The 21,963-nt window shown below is 39.9% G+C and overlaps 1 protein-coding gene and 1 pseudogene across 1 annotated transcript in view; one reads left to right on the top strand and one right to left on the bottom strand.

The window, feature by feature from the left end:
• The window catches only part of PASK (PAS domain containing serine/threonine kinase), a 47,788-nt gene that overhangs the window by 12,198 nt on the left and 13,627 nt on the right, over window positions 1-21,963 (bottom strand). The window contains exons 10-15 of the mRNA XM_060242097.1: window positions 21,414-21,595; window positions 20,732-20,899; window positions 17,101-17,226; window positions 16,583-16,717; window positions 10,792-10,991; window positions 2,827-2,960 (exon numbers count right to left, since the gene is read on the bottom strand). Coding sequence (XP_060098080.1) covers window positions 2,827-2,960; window positions 10,792-10,991; window positions 16,583-16,717; window positions 17,101-17,226; window positions 20,732-20,899; window positions 21,414-21,595 — 945 coding nt within the window. The remainder of the gene's footprint in view (window positions 1-2,826; window positions 2,961-10,791; window positions 10,992-16,582; window positions 16,718-17,100; window positions 17,227-20,731; window positions 20,900-21,413; window positions 21,596-21,963) is intronic.
• Window positions 13,905-14,746, top strand: LOC132573439 (archaemetzincin-2-like; annotated as a pseudogene).

Here is a 21,963-nt window from a genome sequence, read left to right as displayed (position 1 = left end):
TCGACCGTCTTCGAGGTCGATGGTTCGGTGGATGTGAGCAGTTGATCAACCTGGTCTGTCGGAGTCGACAAAGACATCTTGTGCGGAGAGTGCCTGTTCCATTAGGGCCACAGCGAGGTGGGCAGCTCTATTTTTCTTAGTTTGCCTGGAAAACTTCGCACAGTGCGTACAGGAATCAGTTCTGTGGAGCTCCCCGAGGCATAGTAGGCACAATGTGTGGCCGGTCTGGTGGGGCGATCTTACTGCCACACTTGGAACACCTTTTAAAGAAGCCCCAGCGTCTTTCCATACGAATAGTCTGGGGGGAAGTGGGGGGGGGAGGGGAGAAAAGGCGGGAAAGTTCTGACGTACCCCGCATTCCCAGAAAATTAAATATAGTCCCAGAAACAAGATATAAACCAGATATAACTGAACGATAAACTAACAGATTTTTTTTAAAGGATAGAAAAGTTCACCGACCGTAGCGAAGCAATGATCAACTGATCTGAGCGCTGGTCAGAAGAAAACTGGCTGGATGTCCGCTCCTGTCTCAGTGGGCATGCGCAGTGGGATGTCGGCACAGAAATCCATGGCTTTTAAGTTTACCGATCGTGATCGGCACTGGCGCCTAATCCCATCAGTGTGATGCACAGAGACCACGAAGAAGATCCTACTGCATTTTGCCATTGTCACCATAATCAAACTCTTTATAATGCCCTTCTCAGTTTTCAAGTACAGAGATAGAGCTGTGCTGAGTCCAGATGAACTTTGAGACAGGAAGCTGCCCAGACTGGCAATTGGCATAGCTTTATCAATGCCATGCTCTTTGGCTCAGAAAAAAAAATCTCCACGGCCAAAAGAGGGAAATTAAGATTCAATTATGTTCATTTCTTGGATGCTCATTCATTCATTCATCCTGTTGACTGTATTTGAATTGCACTGTAATAAACTACCTTGAGTCTCAGTAAGAAAGGTAGACTATAAATAACAAAGAAATAATTTTAAAAATTCCTAATGTCTGTTCCTAATGTCCTGAATATCAAGGTAAAACTTGATTACATAGAACACCCTTCCATCCACAGTGCTTCCAAGGTACTGAAGGGCTTTACTGCTTATTCTGGAACTTTTGAAGACTTGTAACCATTTCCTATTCGACAAAGACACAAAAAAAGCCTACTGGGGAATATTCCCACTGCATGTATGAGAACCACTACCTGGGATGTAGGCCTCATTTCCTCTGATACAGACTCTGGGAGCTCAGCTGATCAGTTGACTATCCCACTACACATTATTATACTGAAACAGACATCAAGTGATGCTTAGCTTATTGAAGTAGCACACACACCTCCTTCTACACAGTACACAATCTTGTTGCTCCAGCCTGTTCACCTAGACCTTGCAAAATCTCTCTTGTGATGGTACTTCTTGTATCATTTTAGTTTTGACTAACAGCCACTAACATCCTCAGATTTTTTTTTTAAAAAAGCATTTGGAAATACAAGGAAAATACAAGAAATACAAAATAACTGGAAAATACAAGAATCCTGATGTGAATAACAAAAGACAACTCCAAGACATAAACCCATCAAACTGTTTTCAATAGCCACCAGTCAGTGGGATAAACTGCTCCTATCTGTGACAGAATCTATGGAGTTGTCTACCTACTGAGAGAGATACAGCATCATGCTTAAGATAGGCAGTGTTGCTGTTGTCTGGATTTGATCTGAGGTCTAGCTATGGAAGACCTGGCCACTGTCCATTAACATTTCTGTTAAGCTTACTCAAGTCAGGAATTCCTGGGTAGTTTCAGGTATCCAAATAAATCTATCTAAATAAATTAGTATTAAACCTATTACAATATTTGAAGAGGTGGTCAAACAGAAGGGAACAACCACCTTTTAAACCTTTGTTTCAACAAATACATTTTCAGAGCTTCCCAAGTAACTTAGTATCCAGGAAAAGAATAAATACAAGATTACATCAGGATCCGACATTCACATTCCTGAGATTAAACCAGAATTTACATCTAACTACTGATACATCAGCCATAATCTGTGCAAACGTGCATAAAGAAACTCCCAATATACCCCGCTTTGTTTAACTAAGACACATGGCTCAGAACACTCAGCTATTACGGGATCTCTTCCTTTCATGTGTTCTAAAGCCAAGAACAATACATCTGTGTGTATTGATTCTTCCCAGTGCATTTATCTTTTTAAAACCTTTTTCTTTTTAAAAAAAGGTTCATCACAAGGCACACTGAACAGATGCCGCATAGTCAAAATGAACAGCTACTGTATACAATTTTAAACAAACCATACCGGGCAGAAAAGCCCAAACCAGAAAATGGAATAATTATAATTTTTATAAAAATGTTTTATATCCCGACTATAACTTGGGGAGGCCAGGATCTGAGTCACAGCAGCTGCTTCAGAGCAAAGTAAATGAGCACTAGGATTAGAAACAAGAATCTGTTGATTCCCTTCCAACAGGTCTACAAGAGAAGGCCCAAGTCAGTCACAGCATGCCTTTCTGCCTGTTATATCCAGGCTCATCTGGAGGTCTTAGATGAAAGGAAAAGAGAACCCACAGGACGTGTTTCCACTTCTAGATGGCTCAAGAGTGTAAACACTTATTGACAGTCATGGCACTACAGATCCTTCACCACCAAGTGGCAGCAGGCCACTCAAAATACAAAAGAAGAAAACTGGACATATGTTTATTTGGACACTCCAGATGGGGCGCATGCTCCCAATGGGCTCACCTTATAAACAGGCCCAGAAAACCCAGCTGCAGGCCTATTTTTTCTCTCTTCTGACTCCTTGAATGCATTAGTGAAATGCTTACCTGCCGACACACTGAAGGGAGGTTTTAAGATAGCCTCCATGGTTTCTTCCAGCTCACAAAAAGGATTTTCTCCAAATACTAATGTATAAAGGGTGATTCCAAGAGACCACATCTCCAGTTCTGGACCTAGATACCTACAGTGGAATATGTAGTTCAAGAAGCAAGACTAATTATATTTGTACGAAAGTCAAGCAAAACAGGAATGCAGAACAAAAAGATGACACATATTTTAAAAATACACAGCCTGGATAGCCCTGCCAAGTCTGATCTCATCAGATCTCAGAAGCTAAGCCGGGTTAACTCTGGCAAGAACTTGGATAGGAGACCTTGGAATCCCAGAGCCACCTCTCTGAATATCCTCTTAACTGAGGTATGGAGGTGGCAGCAATTACCATGTTCTAGCCTAGACAGTTGGAGGAAGCTGCAAGGTAATGGAGCTCTCTAGAGATGTAAAACCTTCTAAGCTAAGAAGGCTGTCCTATATTTTAACATCTTTTTTTCCACTGAAAATTTTTATTAGTTTTCAGAAAATTAAAGGGGATGGGTAAAAGGGAAATAGAGAAATAGAGTTTCAGATATTCGTACAATAATAATCTAATCCGCATGTAATATGCTTTCTTAAGGTACTGATATTAACACATATTGTTATCGCTTTACATTAAATCATCAGCATCTAAATAGTATATTTTAGTGATTGTAAGTTTTCTTATTAAAATGTCTATTTGAGCTTACATTTCCAATGTAAATGATGCTATTATACAAAATACAGGGAAAGGAGATAGAAGTTCACACCAAAGAATCTTAGAAGTCTTGAACGTCTAGCCAAACATATAATTTCACCCAGTATTTTCTTGCTTCTTTCTTATATTTCCCAGCCATCAACTGGGATAAATAGTCCAACTCAGCCTTTTCCAGAACTTTCCCCACCAAGTCCAATCTTGTGGGGATCTCCTGAAGCGTCCATCTCTGTGCCAAAAGAATTCTAGCTGCTGTATTAATATGCACCAACAAATGTCTCATCTCTTTGGAATAGTTATTAGGATATATGTTCAATAAAAATAGTTGTGGTTTAAATTGAATCTGTGTCTTCAGAATTTTCTGTAATAGTTTATGGACCATCTTCCAAGAGTCTTTCACCACCTCACAGATCCCAACATGTTTAGTACATTTCCAACATTTGTTAGTCATGTTAGTATACATCTTACACCATTTCTGCAGTTATGTACCATCTATAAAACATCTTATACAGATTTTCTTTAAAGGTTACTGACTTAGTTTGATATTGAATTTCCATAATATCTCCCATGCTTTTAGCATAATATTACGTCCCAGATTCTTAGCCCATTGAATCATACAATCTTTTACAATCTCGTCTTCCATCTTCATCTGTAATAAATATGAATATAGTTTGGAAATCAGTTTTTCTTGAGGACCCAAAAAGATTTTATCAAATGGATATTGTTCTATATTGAAGTCAGTTGTCTTGTCTTTGGCATATCTGGATTCAACTTGTGTTCTCAACCACCAACTCATTTTAATGTCCATATTTTCTAACTCTTCCCTGGTTTTCAGTTGGTTATCATTTTTCAACAGTTCTTCATATCTATAACTCTGGTTAGGTTTCATAAGGTTTGAAGGTGTAAATGCTTCCACTGGGGACACCTATCTTGGAATTTTCTGATAAATTCTCAGTTTTAGCCATGACCATGTATGATACAGAGATTTCCAGAATCAATTATTCTTGAAATAAGAGTGCCCTTCTAATCTTTGATACCATAAATACACATGCCCGCCCAAATTAAGATCATGACCCTCTAACAACAACTGTCTTCTGTCATTCAATAACGCCCAGTCTCTTACCCAAGAAAGCACTGAAGCTCTGTAGTACAATTGCCAATCTGGGAGGCCCAAGCCTGCTCTCAATTTAGAATCTTGCAATATCTTTAGCTTAATTCTTGGTTTTTTACCTCGCAAAATGTAGTCAGAGACCATCTTATTCAGTTCTTGAAAAAATACACTAGTTAGAAGTATTGGAATAGTTTGAAATAGAAATAACAGTCTTGGCAAAATGTTCATTTTTACTGAGGCTATTCTTCCCATTAAGGATAAATGCAAACCTTGCCATTTTCCCAAGTCTTTTTTAATTTCTTTAAACAGTTTATCGTAATTGTCCATTTTTAGGCTGCTGCACTTATTTGTGATGTATTCACCTAAGTATTTAATTCTTTTCTCAGAAGAGAATCCTGATTTACGTTGGAGAAGTTGAATTTGTTCTGTCGTCATATTCTTCGTCAGGAATTTTGTTTTATAGTAATTAATCTTCAGTTCTGCCCAATGGTCAAATTGGTTAATCTTATTTATCAAACAGTCAATTGAATCTATTGGTTGTTCTAATATAAAAAACAGATCATCCGCAAAGGTTCTCAATTTGTATTGTTCACCCTTAATCACCACTGCCTTAATACTTACATCTTCTCTTATTTGGTTATTCAGTATCTCTAACCACAAAATAAAAAGTGGTGACAGTGGACAACCTTGTCTTGTACCCTTTTGAATAGCAATTGCTTCTGTTAGTTCACCATTCACCATCACCTTTGCTCTTTACAAGGAGTATTGTTCTCAAAAAGTTCTCACCACATTCAATTCCCTTCAATTGTTGCAACATAAATTGCCAACGGACATTGTCAAAGGCCTTCTCTGCATCTAGACAGATTAATGCCAATTGTTTCTCTGGATGGTTCTCATAGTATTCCAATATGTTACATACTGTTCTAACATTGTCTTTCAAATATCTTCTAGGAAGAAATCCTGCCTGGTCTTGATGTATTATGATCTGTAAGACCTTCTTTAAGCGTTGTGCCAATATTGCAGCAAAACATTTGTAATCCACATTTAAAAGAGAAATTGGCCAAAAAAATTTTATGTCTTTCAAATCTGCACCCTCTTTTGGAAATAAAGATATTGTAGCTTCTTGCCATGAAGCTGGTATTTGAGCTTCCTCTTGAATCCTTTCAATAAGACATTTAAATGGTAACAGCAAAGAATCCTCATAAACTTTATAGAACTCTGCAGGTAAGCCATCTGGACCTGGTGCTTTACCATTCTTTTGTGATGCCATTGCATCTCCCACTTCCCTTATTGTTATTGGTTCATTTAAAATTTTCTGTTGTTCTTCTGTGAATTTATTAAGATTGTTTTGTTTAATATATTCTTCTAAGTCTTCCTTTTGGACTTGTTTGTCTTCATATAGTCTTTTGTAAAATTGTTCCACAATTTGACGTATCTGCTGTCTTTGAAATTTCTCTTTGTTATTTTCATCTTTCAATACCGGTACTGTTCTTTTGGCATTCTCTTTTCTCAGTCTATAGGCCAACCACCTTTTAGGCTTATTAGCATGTTCAAAGAAATTCTGTCTAGCAAATCTTAATTTTTTCTCCGTTTCCTCTATCAGCAGTAGATTAAGGTGATGTATTTTTTAAACTTTATTTTGAAACTCCTGTTTTGTAGGTTATGTTTTTAAATTCTTTTCAGCTTCTCCTGCTTGTGACATTAGTTTTTTGAAGTTTTCAGTTTTTTCTTTCTTTTTCTTGGCGCTATATCTGATTGCAAGCCCCCTAAAATATGCAGTATCCCAGACCACTTGCATCTTTACATCTTGAGTTATATTCTGTTTGAAGAAAGATTCCATTTCTACCTTGGTTTCTTTAAGAAAGTTTTTATCTTTTAGAATAGAAGTATTTAACCTCCAAGTTCTTCTCAGTTGAGTGCCTTTGAGTTTTATCATTTCAGGACTATGATCTGATATAACTCTTGGTTGAATTTCTGTCTCAGCTAAATCTTTAACCAGGTCTGTTGACAGCCAACACATATCAATTCTTGACCACGATTGGTGGCTAGCAGAGTAATACGTAAAATCTTTCGAATTTGGGTACCTTGTTCTCCATGCATCAACTAACTCTAATTTTTCTACAAGCTTCCAAAAACTTGCTGGTCGTTGAAAACCTTTAGCTTTAATGTGTTTGTGTACTTTTTTGTCCAATTGTCTATCAGGAACTGTGTTGAAGTCTACTATTAGACAGTATTCTGCATAGTCCAAATTTGATAACCTAAGGTGTAGCTCTTGAAAGAATTTTTCTTGGGTGATCATTCGGAGCATAAATGTTTGCCAATAAGATTTTTTTGTTATCCACCATAACTTCCACTAGCAAAATTCTTCCATCTTCTGAAGCATACTGTAGCTGTGGGTTGAATTTGTCCTTAATATATATTGCCAGTCCCCTTTTCTTTTTATTTGTATCTGTTGCTGTAAACAAATTGCCAAGTTTCTTATTTTTCAGAAAATGTTGATCTTTTGCCAAAATATGAGTTTCTTGAAAGCAAATTATATCCATTTCCAGTTTTGCTAAATATTTAAAGGTCTTCCTCCTTTTTATGGGAGAATTAAGTCCATTCACATTAATAGAAATGATTGATGCCATTATGAGTTTTTCTTATCACTATCTTTTTTATCTTTTTTGGTCTGCAATCTTGTTGGGTATTTCCTTACTCCACTTAAATCCTCTTCATCTGAGACTTCTTCTTCCTCTTCATCCTCCTCCTTTTTCTTCCCCTCTTTTTTCTCAGCTTTCTCCAAAAAATTTTGGGCTTTAAAAATGGAATTTATCCTGTATCTGTTCTCTTCATAGATAAAGAGTAGGCCTTCTAGCATTAGCCTTGTGTAAGGTATTTCTCTTTCTCTCAGAAAGTCTGTCAAAGTTTGATAGTCTTTTCTCCTTTGTCTAACTGGCCATGGTATCTCTCTCAAAATTTTTACCATATTTCCTGCTATCATCACTAGTTTATCTCTTGCTTGCTTCAGAATATTGTCTCTAGTCTTCTTTCTTGTGAGTTGTCTCTAGTCTTCTTTCTTGTGAGTTTCAAATGGATTTCACTAGGTAGTTTATTCCGCCTCGTAAAACTTGATGGGACTCGCTTAACTTGATCAAACTCTTCCTCCATCTTGTCAAATATCACTTGTAAAATTTCTGCCAGGGCTTCACTTAGTATTTTCTGTAGATCTTCATCTTTTTCTTTTGGTACATTTTGAAACCTCAGCATATAGGCTGCTCTATCTATCTCTAATTGTAGAAGTCTACTATCATATGCTTTCTGTTCCTTTTCCAGTTGTTCCACTTTTTGTGTATTATCTGTCACCTGTGTGTCTAGAACCTTTAAAGCTTTATTGGTCTCTGCTGTTTGTTTTCTATTTTCTTGAAGTTCTTGTTTAATTTCTGACATCTGCTCTCCTATATTATCTACTTTACCAGTCAGCTGTGCTATGGCAGTTAGTAGAGTATTTTGCATTTCTTTCATATCCCCCTGCATAGCTGCAGGTGTAAACTTCCCTAAACCAGATGAAGAACTGGGTGAAGGGGTTGGTGGTTTACCTTCTTGGTTCTCTTTTTTCCTTGGTACCTCTTTAAAGCCAATGGCAGCTTTATTTTCCATCCTTATTAGTATATTTGCACTTACAGCCACAAATTTTGTGTATTACCCTTTTTCAGTAACCTGTTTTGGAACACAATGTTCCTAGTTATATTAGTTGAGCTAGTATCTAACAAATAGTATCAATATTATGCAAAGATAATAGTTCGTTTGAAAATACAACCTTCTTACTTCTATCAACAATTTAACAGGCCCCAAACAACGATAAGCCTTATATAAAACAAAACCTTTTTACCACAACAATCTTTAGTATCACCTAGCGTAAACAATTCAACTCACAGGAATAGTTCACTGTAATGCTTTTCTCAAAATAAGTAGTTCAGTGGAGTCCAAGTCTTAACAAGTTCATCCAGTTGTTTCAAACTATAAATTGTAATCCAGGGCTGAATGCCCCATTTATATAATCCATAGGTAAGAGCAAAAATTAAAAATAACCAGAATAAAAAATGAGACAACCCAGGAAAACCCAAGATAAAGGGGGGGGGGACCCACAAGGAGAGAAAATAAATGGAGAAAAATAAATGAAGAAAAGTAAAAAGAAAAAATATTCCAACCATATGTTTAAAATTCTCCAGGTAAAGCCACATGCAGTAAACAAACAAGAAGAAAAGGGGAAAACCAAAATTGCAGATAAAAATACAGAAATCACCTTCAACCAACCAACTTTTTATAATCCATTAATGAGTTAAAGTAAAAAAAAATACTGGTAACCATATCTACCATTAAAAAATTTACAGTCCACAAAAAAAAACCATACAGCTATTCTTCCAACAGTAAACAATATAGCTGCATTTTGTAATCCACTGCACCAACCCAGTGTGACCCTAAATAAATATTCAGGACCCACAGGTGCTTGTTCAGGATATTTCCCTTCAACATAGCCATCAAACTCCTTTTTTATATCTTTAAGAGTCACAAAGGTTTATACAACGCTGTATCTGTCCATTAAGAGTCAATTCTTTAGAACATTCATTGGCTTAACAGTCTTAACAGAGAATTCTTACAGCAACTGTTCTTCTCATCCACATATGCTTGCAAGCAGCTTTCCAACAGCAAGATCTTCCTTCCCAAAAGAATTCAGAACAAATCAGTTCAATTCAGCCATCAAGTCTTTTTTGTCGTTAGAAATTGGTGTGAGTCAATCATATTTTTCAGGACAACACTAGAAAAGTCATCAAGTTAGGCAGGAACTTTTTGAAGCCTCAAAAAAGAAAAGGAGAGACCTAGGTATTCCCCCCCTTTCTCTTTGCCTTTACCTCCGTCCGTGCTCCACTTGACTTTTAACTCTCCAGTCCCAAGATTTCACAAATTTTTCTTCAGAAGTTAAGCATGAAAAGGAAGGAAAAACTTACAATCTTCACAGAAGTAGTGTAGTCTGATCATATCATGCAGAAAGGCTTGATGGAAGAAGAGGAGGTCCAGCAGTGAGGCTCGCAGCGAGTCGGGCTCGGGGGACAGCCGCCGCTGACGATTCCAACCCTTGACTCAAGCTGTCTGCCTTCCTGGGTCTCAGACTCGGGTCTCTCCGCAAGGAAGACCCCTCAACTGCCCAATTAGAGAGCGGCTCTGGACCAGCCAATCCGAGTCGCTCTCTAACTTGGGTCGCCGAAACCGGAAGTCTCCCCTATATTTTAACATCTGATAGGGCATGTATATAGAGAGGGACAGGGACAGAGGAATTACATTTTACCTATTTCTCTGGAATCTCTTGCTCAGTCTGAGACTGTGCTAAAAGTATGCTTGTGAACATTTTCTCTTTTATAAATACTGTATAACTTTGGATGCTGATCGTGGTTCTTTGTATTTATTTATTTATTTATTTATTTAGGATTACCACAATCCTAATGGATTACCTAATGGATTACCATTAGGATTTAGGATTGTACCACATAGACTTCCACTGTTTTGAACATGCTATTTTAAAAGAAGGACCAGGAGGGATGCAGGCACTTGTCAAGCAGCTATTCCTCCAGGGCTGCACAAGGCTGTCCCCAGTGACCAGGTGCTGGGCAGCAGAAGACCCAGACTGATTACACACTCACCCTACGCCGCTCTCACGTTCGTCTTCTCAGCGCAGCATCCTTCCAATTTTCCACTATCTGCCCCAGGGCTTCAGCAAAGATCGGCATTTAAGCACAGCAAACAGAAACTGGTTTTTAGTGGTTTCTATTTGCTGCACTTAAACACTGATCTTTGCTGAAGCCCAAGGGCAGATAGTGGGAAATTTGAAGGACGCCACGCTGAGAAGGTGAACGTGAGAGCAGCATAGGGTGAGTGCAAAATCAATCCCAGAGGCAAGGCCTCAGAACTTGGAAGGGAAGCTGGGAGTCCTGACCCTCCCAGAAGGTAATTATTTACAAAGGTCAGGTGGAGGCAGTGGTTACCCAAGAGAGAAAGAAAAGCCTCTCCAAGTGTTGGGAAAACCTTAGAAGGCAGGGTGGAAGAGGGCCTGCAGGTCAGAGAAATTAAAGTAATACATACGGATTGCCTGACAGCACTTCTGGGGAACAATACTCAATAGTCCCACAAAATGTGTAGAACACCTTGTCCGGTTCTAAGTAGGCAGAAGAGCCAAAGTCTATCAGCTTAATAGTGAAATCTTCAGCAATTATGATGTTCTCATCCTTGATATCCCTATGTAGAATATTCATGCAGTGTAGATAGACCACTGCAGACACCAGCTAAGAAACAAACATGACCAAGGATTAGAATGTGTACCACTACAGACAATATATGTCACTTTTAATTATAACATGAAAAAACATTTTTATTCCTGGCTTTTGGCTCAAAAACGGCATTTATTTAAGCGGGGTATACAGAATCTTTGAAGCACTGAATTTCCTACTCCTACAGTCATTGGGCAAAATACAAAGAAATTTGTACCATCTTAAAATGTAGGCAAATCTAGGCAAATCTGACTTTCTGTGGATAACTGTCACTATTATGCCAACCTGTCAGGAATTTAACAGTCCACTGCATTAGACTTAAAATTCATATCCAAAGATTTTTATGGTGCAAACTGAGCATCTGCCAATAGGTATTACATTAAAAGGTGAATACTGTTTGGGATGTTATTAGAAGACCTAGATTTATTCAAGATATAGGAAGAAATAGCATCATAATGTTTGGTTTTGTTTACTGTCATGTACAAAGACAAAAGACAGTGAGTGTTGAAGTATCTTCTCAATTTACCTAGGACTATCTATAGAGCTATTTCTTAACAGTGTCCCCATCTGCAGATACCTAAATCCACAGATCAGAGCCACATTTACACAAGACAGATTTTTCTGCAAACTTGAGGATGGAGAAAATCTCCAGATTATTATTTTTTTTACTCTCATGCTTAATATCATACAATGGTAGGACGCACACATGGCAGCCACCACCACTGTCTCTCTTTAGATTGTGAGAGCCTGGCCATAAACAGACTGCAACATTGACAGATTGGAACATGACCAGATCTGTTTCTGTATAAAAAAACAGCTCCCTGCTGCCATTTGCATGGAACTTGTAGCTGTAGTTTCCTAAGGCCTAGAAGTGCTAGGTCATAGAAGTGAAGGGCAGCTGTAGCAGTATTCTTCTGATACTGTATTTGCAAGGCAGCTTTAAGACCCCCCCCACGATTTCTAAACACTTAACAACTAATAATTAGGTATACCTCTTCCTCTCAAAACCACCCCTTCACCCACTTTCTTCCTCCACCCATGCCAATACAACATGCAGCTGCTCATCTACCTCCCCGCTTCACAGACTAAGATTTAAATGTCACAGAAAAATGTTGTCAGTTTTTCCCTGCATGATTCATTCTACAATGCTATAATTAAATTTAGCACATCACTCCAGAAACACCTGATTCCTTAAAATAAAAAAGAATTCATCTTGCATATTCATAGTTAATCCAGTTTTACCACAGACATAGGGAAAATAAGGGGTTTTGCCCACAGCTTGACATGCAAAAGGTTTGTTTGAATGCCATTTTTTAAAAACTAGGAAAATCCTGATGACAAATCACCAATATAACATGTTGTTTGACCCCAGGGTACCATAAATGGGTACACGAGAGGGATTTCTGGATGTGCTGGTTTAATTCAAGGTAATGAAACACAGAAGTCATCATAGAACACAGTCCAGGACAGAGTTGGAGAACTGGGCTGTTTAAGGCTTCAGTTCCCACATTTGGGCAATGGGCAGCACCAGCCTGGAGGAAACAGAGGAAACAATCCTAAGCAGGTCTTCTATTCAAAAACAAGTCTACTTTTATTCAGTGCGGCTTACTTCCAGGAAATTGTTTTCAGGATTGCAGCCAGAATTAACCAACAAATCAACAGCAGATTCAGGTGGGTAGCCGTGTTCATCTGAAGCAGCAGTTTGAGTCCAGCGGTACTTTTAAGACCAACAAGGTTTTATTCAAGGTATAAGCTTTCATGTGCACGCACACTTCTTCACATACAATGACATGGAAATTACCAATCCATACATATAGGTAGAGGGTGAGCAGTAAATTAGCATACAGCATAATGAAGACGTTTAACAGATTCAAGGATTAAACAGGAATAACAATCTAAATTTATATAGCTACTGTTTTGTTTGGGTTTAATTCTGGGGCAGGGGAAATAAGGAAATAAAAATGCCAAAATTGGAGATTTTGCCTAACTTCTAAATCACTCCACTTCAAAGAAGATGCTGCTGTAAGATCACCTCTGTGCTTGAGAGGAGATGGAGTGTAATGGAAGGGACTCAGATAATTACTCTCAGCATTCCACAGTTAAGGATGTATCTGCCCATTAGATATATTCTGAGTATAAGTGAGAACTGAGTGATTTAGCATGCTTAGCAAGATAAGAACTCAATATCTCTGTTAAACCCTGAGGGTTCCATTGTCCTGAATGTTGTAATAACTTGCTTATGCCCAGAATTGAACTTAATTGGTCTTGGAGGTGCCACTGGAGTCAAATTCAGTTCTCACATCTCAAAGAATCATAGAGTTGGAATGGACCTCCAGTGTCATCTAGTCCAACCCCCTGCACAATGCAGAAAACTCAAATACTGTTTTGTTAACTCTTGTATTTGTATGCTAATTTGCTGCCATTCATAGGTCTACCAACTGCTTTAATCTAATCTCAGCTATATTTATTGCCCAGTTACTTATACATCCTGACTAGCCCTTCCTGGCAATTAACTCCACCCCACCCTCTCTCTACCTATATGTAAGGCTCAAGGAAAACTGTTTCAATGTATCTGAAGTGTGCACACACACAAAAACTTATACCTAGAATTAAACTTTGTTGGTCTTAAATTTGCCACTGGACTCAAACTTTGTTCTATTGCTTCAGACAAACATGGCTACCCACCTGACTTATCTTTAAAAGCATTTTTGCTAATTTCAAAGAAATCACATTTCACAGAAGGTTTTTTTTTTTGTTCTCCAAATTTCCATCAGAAAAAAAGGGGGGAGGGAGAAAGCTTGTAGGAAAAAAGCCCCCCCATTTTTGCTTGCTGTTTGAACCTGCCAATTGAGTAGCGCAGCGAGCAGGCCACGCGGAACTCCAGCCAGAGACAGGCAGAAATACAGTGAAAAGGCGGAGGCTGTACTGATGAAAGTAATTAAACATTCTGAGGAGGTCCTGAAGATAGCCCTTATCTACAAGGATACACAGCTTATGAGGCTTTATGACAAGTTTGAACCTAAGCAGCTTTTGCTAAATGAAGCATTTCGACTGGACAGCCTTCTTTTTAAGCCTATCACACTACGTTCTGATTCAGATTGGATCTCCTCTCACCCAGAACCCAACCAAGATTTTGCAGTTTCATCATGACCTTGCAGAAACATACCATCCCCCCTGAAGAGTCACATTTATATCCAACTCATTGGTTCTTTTGGAGATTCTAGAGTTAGTACAAATGTCTACATGAGTTGGCTGAAGGATTACTGTCAAGTCTTTTATAATGGCCTAACTGCAAGAATCTTGGGGCCAGAGCCAGTTTTGCATACAAAATGTGCTTTTCGAGTCAATGAATATACACAGATATATATATACAGATTCATGCAGGCACCTCTTGAAATACTTAAAGAAAAAAAAAGCCAAAGGATGCTTTTTGCATTGTGGGAATAACAATGATAGACCTTTATCCAAAAGACTCTTGGAATTTTGTCTTTGGACAGGCTTCTTTAACTGAAGGAATGAGGATCTTCAGCTTTGCAAGGTATGACAGTGACTTTTACAGTGTGAACTACAAAGACGAGTTGAAGACCACAAAAAAACTTTCTCTGGCTGACTATTCTGTTTTTGATGGTTATTATACCCCCGAGGTAACAAGATCCTGCCCCCCTCAAATTTCTCTGGGTCTTCACATTTATATTACTAAATCAAACCAGATCCATTTCAGCATACTTTGGAAGAACTCCAGCAACAAGGAGATTCCAAGTGGTTTATGATAAACTAGGAATAAGGCCCATTGAAGAGAAAAATACAATGGGCTCTAGAAAGAGGCTCTAGGCAAGTGCTCCCCTTGCTGTCTTCCCACCCACCCAAGTGAAGGCATTCACTTCCCCCCCACCTCAAGGAGAGCTGATCTCTGCCATCTGGAGAACAGTTGTAATTCTGAGACAGGGAAGAGTCTTCAGCCAATCAAGGGAAGGGTTTCTTTCTCTTCTCTGTAAAGAGAAGAGAAAGGGCTCAGCCAATGGGAGAGTACAGAGAGCCAGTAACTGCCAGAACTAAGGTTGGTTGCCTTTTACTGACAGAATCAGCTTTGCTGGCTAGCAACTGTCACTCAGGTGGGAGAGAAGAGCGAACTCAACCAATGGCACACAAGTACTCTTGATTGATAGTTTGACGGGCTAAAGTTTGATGCACCACAGTCCCATTCAGCCCCAACCAATCAGGTTGCTCAGTTTTGCCAAGAAGAAACAGGTTTTATTATATTATAGATTAGCCAGTGGGCTGTGGGTGGACTGTGATCTACCTTCTGCCCATCCCTACTCAAATGAGGTGTGTGTACAAAAGTAGTCATTCATTTCAAGGAGGCAAAAATATCTATTATTGAGAGGCAATCTATCTCCATCTGTAACAAATACTTTGTAAAAATATCTGAAGTACTTTTTATATTGTAAACTTTGGTCATAAAAGTGAAATCATAAGAATTCGCTAGCTAACCTCTTTCAGGCTTTCAAGTGAAAGAAAATCAATATATCAAATTCTCAACATGGCAAAATTTGTAGATACTTATAACTGGAGACTGCAGCCATGAACAGACAAGGCAGCTCTTTCTAAACATCTAAGATAAACCCCAGGTTTGCAGAAAAATCTGAAATCTAAAAACAAATACATAATATAAACAGAGCCTGTATGTTTTAAGCAAGGAGATGCCAGGGGCTATTGTGTAGTTTTTACTAAGTATCCACAACAGTATTGCCAAAGTCCAAGCCTTAGCTTCTGTCAGTAAAAGGCAGGGGGAAGGGGCTGGGCTCTTTCCCAGGCAGTTTTAGCCATTGAAGCAGGACTCCTCGCACTAGCAGCAAGCAGTAGACAACTACCTACTACCCTGATGACTCACCCAGGGCCCATTACTTGCTCCTTTTATGAAGAATGGCAGGGTATAAATTAAGTAAATATTGCTGAAGATGGGGTATAGATAAAATAGGTTGGTTGGTGGTGGGAAGGAGAGAAGGAAGCAGTGAAAGATTAAAATATAAGGACTGCCAGGAAGGAGGAAAGAAGAAATGTATGGGGGATACTGGGTCCTTCCAACTGGACCTGGCCCAGTGGTTGGCACTGTATTACTGGACCATGGTTTCCCCATGTAAAAGTGCCAAAGGGAGAGAAAGCTGAAGGTGGGGCGAATAAAGGTAGCTTGGCTGGTGGGTGGGAAGGAGAGACAGGCGCAGGAAAAGAGAAGAGGATATGGAGGTTTTCAGGAAAACAAGAGCATGTAGTGGGGGATAGGATGAGATGTCCCCCTCAAAGTGCTTGTGGATGCCCCATTTGTATTTTATTTAATCAGCCAACTTTCTCTTCTAACTTTATCAACTAACCCACTGCACACTCATTTCTTTGTTCACTTTGGTCAGGTCCAATACTACCTCTAAGCTGTGGAGTTTTGTGAGCAAAAATTCTACTTTGTGAGCTACTGGCATTGTGAGCTACAGCATAAATTAGTCTGCTCTGGGGCCTTTTCCTGAGCTAAGACAAAAATGTGTGAGCCAGATGCTAAAAAACTGTGAGCTAACTCACACTAACTCAGCTTAGAGGGAACCCTGGTCAAGTCTTACCTGTCTGAATATGAAACTTGCCAAAGGTTCATCCATACTGGGCTGGTTATCAATGAAAGTGAAAAGATCTAGACCTGGCCCATGCTTCTCCATCACTAGTTGAAAGAACTGCTGGTTCTCAAATACATCTAGCAACTGGTGACAAAAACATTAATTCTCAAAAAAAAAAAAAAAACCTTCACAAAATATATACAACACTGCTTTAAAAAGAAGAAATGACCATAGCCTTTCATTCTCTTAACTAGTCTTACATTTTAGTAAAACTACTATAGTCAGTCCTGAAGGGACTTAGGAACTGTTCTATAAGCTCCTTGGTACTATTCATTGAGATTTTCCAGGCAAATGTTAGGCAAACATTTGTGCAGGACACATTAAATCAAGTGGGGTTCATTTCTGACAAATCCCTAGACCATAACAATGGCAAAAACTGAGTTTTCCCTTAATATTTCTATTATATAACATTAAATCAATATGCTATATCTTAATAGCTGTCTGTTTGCATGCTGAATGAGCTATACCTTAATAATACTGGGGTGCTGCAGCTTTGCCAGAATTGCAATTTCTTGAGTAACTCTCCCCAGCTCAGGATCATTTACCCAGCAGTTATCCAACACCTTCTCCTTCCAAATGAACTTCACAACAGCCTGGGAATAAGACAAGCAAATAGATACAAATCCAAGGAAGGAAACAAAAGTGGGGTGGGGGAAGGGAACAGTGCCATCTTAAATAGAGTTACACTCTTCTAAGCCCACTGACTTTAATAGATTTATAAGAACGTGGCTCTACTGACTGCACTGTAAGCAACATACTTCTTTTAAAACCATTGACATTAAAATCTGAGCTGTTCCATTTAAAATAGGTTTAAAATACATATTTGACAGTGCTAGTTATGTCCGTGTTCAGGACTTTTTTTTAGCAGGAATGCACAGGAACGTAGTTCTGGCTGGCTTGGTGTCGGGGGCATGGCCTAATATGCAAATGAGTTCCTTTTCTACAAAAAAAAAGCCCTGCCCATGTTTGTTTTTGTTATAAATAACTTTTATGTTGTCTCTTGTGTTGCTGATTTTTAAATTAATGGTGATTTTATGTAGTTTTATAGCTGTTTTAATCATGGTTTTTTGATATTTTATTGCTATTAATTGCTATTGTGAGCTGCTTTAAAATGTTTGCTACGCATGGTGTATGTTTTATAAACTAAACAAACCAGAAAATGCTGTGGAAAAGATCAGCTAGTGCTTTAACAAGTGTTAATACATTTTGAAGAACTAAACTCTGAAACAGTACACAATTTACAAATCACTGCCAGGAGACTTATTTTTGATTTTTTAAAAAAATCTATTCTCTGCATATGCCTATCTGAACTGATGTGAAGAAAGTTGAGAATACTGGATAACAGCTAGATTCGAGTTTAGTAACATCTTAAAGACCGACAAGATTCTGGGGGTATATGCTTTCAAGAGTCAATACTCTCTTCAGACCACTATGCCCTCAAGGTTCGTGTGGATATCCCACCCCAAGCCCATTTAGACGGTGAGCATATTTTAGCTCGCCCGCAGAACCAAATGGACCCAGAACGGTTCCAAATGGCTCCATGAGATTCCTGCCCCCCTGGCGATTCCCTGGATAACCTGACTGAGTCTTGGCATGACAGACTCTCCAGAGCCATTGATGGGATCGCACCTCGGCGCCCTCACTCTAAGCTAGCACCATGGTACAACCTGGAGTTGCGGCAAATGAAATGAGGACTCAGACGGATAGAGAGGCAATGGCGGCGTACTCGAGATGAAGCGACTAGAACATCTTATAGAGTTTATGAGGTTCTAAGAAATGGCAGTCAAAGCCACAAAGAAAACTTACTTTGCGTCTGCAGTTTCGCTCCCGGCACAATTGTTTAACACAATTGTGAGGGACGATGGCTCAGTGGTAGAGCATCTGCTTGGGAAGCAGAAGGTCCCAGGTTCAATCCCTGGCATCTCCAAAAAAGGGTCTAGGCAAATAGGTGTGAAAAACCTCAGCTTGAGCCCCTGGAGAGCCACTGCCAGTCTGAGAAGACAATACTTTGATGGACCAAGGATCTGATACAGTATAAGGCAGCGTCATATGTTCAATTCGGACCCTTACAACACTGCCACAAGGCAGGCCAAATTCTAGGAAATTGGAGATCGGCTGTGAAGCTTTTGTGAATTTTTTTGCAGATAAGATCTCATTGCTCCGCCACAACCTCCCCACCACAGTGGAAACAGTATGTGAACTCGAGGCCCTGTGCCTGTCTTCTGGTCCTGTTCTGGATTGCTTCGATACACTCAGCCTAGAGGAAGTTGACAGGATCCTCTCTACTGTACGCCCTACGTGATCTGGACCCTTGCCCCTCCTGGCTAATTAAAGCTTGCCAGAGGGAGCTCAGATATCCTATATGGGATATCGTAAATAGATCCCTTGCGAAGGGCATTTTCCAACACCTCTTAAAGAGGCTGTGGTCCACCCTCTCCTGAAAACATTGACATTAGACCCGGCCGAATTGGCACATCACCGGCCGGTCTCGAATTTACCCTTTTTGGGTAAAATTATTGAGAGAGCAGTAGCGCTACAGTTACAGAGCTTTCTGGATGACATTTCCATCCTAGACTCTCACCAGTTTGGCTTCCGCCCAGGTCACAGGACGGAGACAGTGCTGGCCACCCTAGTGGATGACCTCCAGCAGCATCTGGATCGAGGTGGCTCGGCGGTACTGATGTTGTTGGACCTATTGGCAGCGTTCGATACAGTCGACCATCGGTTGTTGACCCGCCATCTCGCCGACGCAGGGATTCAGGGGTTGGCCTTGCAATGGCTTTCCTCTTTCCTTGATGGTCAGGGACAAAGGGTGGCAATTGAGGGTGAAGTGTTCCGGAGACACGCGCTTGACTGCAGGGTGCCTCAGGGGGCGGTGCTCTCCCCGATGTTGTTCAACATCTACATGCACCCCCTTGCCCAGATCGCTCGGAGGTATGGGTTGGGTTGTCACGAGTATGCTAATGACACCCAGCTCTATCTACTGATGGACGGACGGCCTGACTGTGTCCCAAAAAATTTGGGCCTGGCGCTAAAAGCCATGGCTGGATGGCTTAGGCTGAGTAGATGGAAGCTCAATCCAGCGAAGACAGAGGTCCTTTGCTTGAGTCGTGGTGGTCCGGGAAGGGAAATCCCCCTACCGGCGTTTGGTCAAGAGCTTGTGGGTCCTACTGGAGCTTACTTTGACAATGGAAGCCCAGATAGCAGCCACTGCTAAATCCACGTTTTTCCATCTTTGCGGGCAAGGCAGTTGGTCCCCTTCCTGGAGCACGGCAACCTGGCAACAGTGATCCATGCAACGGTCACCTCGACGCTGGACTACTGTAATGCCCTCTACATGGGGCTGCCCTTGTGCTGAACCTGGAAGTTGCAGCTAGTGCAGAACGCAGCTACCCGGCTGTTATTGGGGCTTCCCAGGTGGGAGCACATTCAGCCGGGACTACGGGAACTGCACTGGCTGCCAATAGCATACCGGATACATTACAAGGTGCTGGTTATTACCTTTAAAGCCCTATGTGGCCTAGGACCTGCCTACCTTAGGGACCGTCTCTCCCCACATGTTCCCCAGAGAGTACTTAGATCAGGATCACAAAATCTATTAGTAATCCCCGGGCCGAAGGAGGCCTGATTGAAATCAACTAGAGACAGGGCCTTCTCAATCGTAGCCCCCTGCCAGATGAAGTGAGGGCCTTGTGGAACCTTGTGCAGTTCCGCAAGGCCTACAAGACTGTCCTCTTCCGGCTGGCATTCAATTGACTTGGCACCGGTACTTAAGAGAAGTGGAAGAAGGCCGTAGCCACCAGAATAGCACCAATTCAATATTCTGTTTTTCTGTTTTAACTGTTTTAATCATTGTACATCTATTTTATTATCGAATGTGTAATTTTAATACTTATTAATTTAATTTTTTGTGGGATTTTATGTTGTGAGCCGCCCTGAGCCTGCTTCGGCGGGGAGGGCAGAATATAAATCAAATCAAATCAAATAAATAAATAAATAAATAAAATTCATCAGATACAATAAAAATAATTTATCTGAACAAATAAAAGGACTAATATTTACTGATTCTGGTCAACTGAGACAAAAAATTGCTTTCACCTCCTTGTGATCCTTTTTGCATCTGGCTGTCCAAACAAAACCAAATGCTCCTCTGCCGATGAGATTAAGTGTTTCATAGTTCTTTCCATACTCTCCCTCGCAAGCCCTCAGCCTTTCTAACTCTTCAATTCGTCTTGACTTCTCAAATAAGGAAGTTTTTTTGATCAACTGCAGCAGAAAGGAAAAATCAGACACACACTACAAACTTTAAGTGAGATTATAATACATTAATAACTACAGAACTGGAGCCACATTGAAAATTAAGTTACAAAGATGTGGATGTCATTGTCCCAATTTATATATTCTGCAGTTATAGTCTGAACATGGATCCAACAGAGTATTTCCACAGAGAGAACCATGTCTCCCTATGCATTGTGTGACCTTCCACCTCTCCCTTCCTGCTATAGCTCAAAAGGCTCCCTGAAACACTGCTCCTGGAAAATGGGAAATTTGTGGGGGCATTTTGGGCTATGGTGGAAGGGGAAAGTCACACTCCACAAAAATTGTTCTGCCAGTGGAAAAGCTACACAGGATCCAAGCTTAAGCTTAATGTTCTCATTCCAGACTGTTAAACATCCCCCCAGAAAAAGAAAACCCACCTGGCACATTGGTTGCACTCATATTTGTTCATAAACCTTGTCCTAAACAGACAGAAGTTCATGCAATACTCCAATATACTTACTTCTGCCAAGCTAAGTGCAGAGACATCAGCTAAGGTCTGGGAAGAACTAGCCAAACTGGAAAGAAGCATCTGTGTCTTAGCTGCTGCTTGTTTCTGGCTCTGGAAGTGGTCTCTCATAACCCAAACACAGAAAAGAGCAGAAGGGTCATGCAGTTCCACACGTTTGACTTCAAAGATTATAGCTGCAAAATATAAAGCCTATCAAGAAACCACTCTGATGCCCACAAATGGCTCAGACAGAGGTCAGAGAAATTTTACAGCTCTTATTCCCAGAACCTGAAATCTGCATACATAGTTCCCTAGACAGGATTTTAATATCAAAGCTGAAAAGCTTTATTTGGTAACATTCTAAACATAATCAACTAGGGTTTAAATGAATGAAACAGATGACTGTTGAAAGAATGACTAGCCTTGAACTGCTGGAATGTCACTCACAAAAAAAACCAGAACAAATGAGTTCCTTTCCTAACCCTATATTCAGATTGTTTTCTTTGCTACTCTGTTTTTGCATTCCAGCTTTGGGTAGAAGATTGCTATCTGAGTTGATTCT

The sequence above is a fragment of the Heteronotia binoei genome, chromosome 6 (assembly GCF_032191835.1).
Source record: "Heteronotia binoei isolate CCM8104 ecotype False Entrance Well chromosome 6, APGP_CSIRO_Hbin_v1, whole genome shotgun sequence".
Taxonomy (NCBI): Eukaryota; Metazoa; Chordata; class Lepidosauria; order Squamata; family Gekkonidae; genus Heteronotia; species Heteronotia binoei.
Note: the sequence above shows the minus strand (reverse complement) of the source record. Positions and strands in the feature narration are given on the sequence as shown.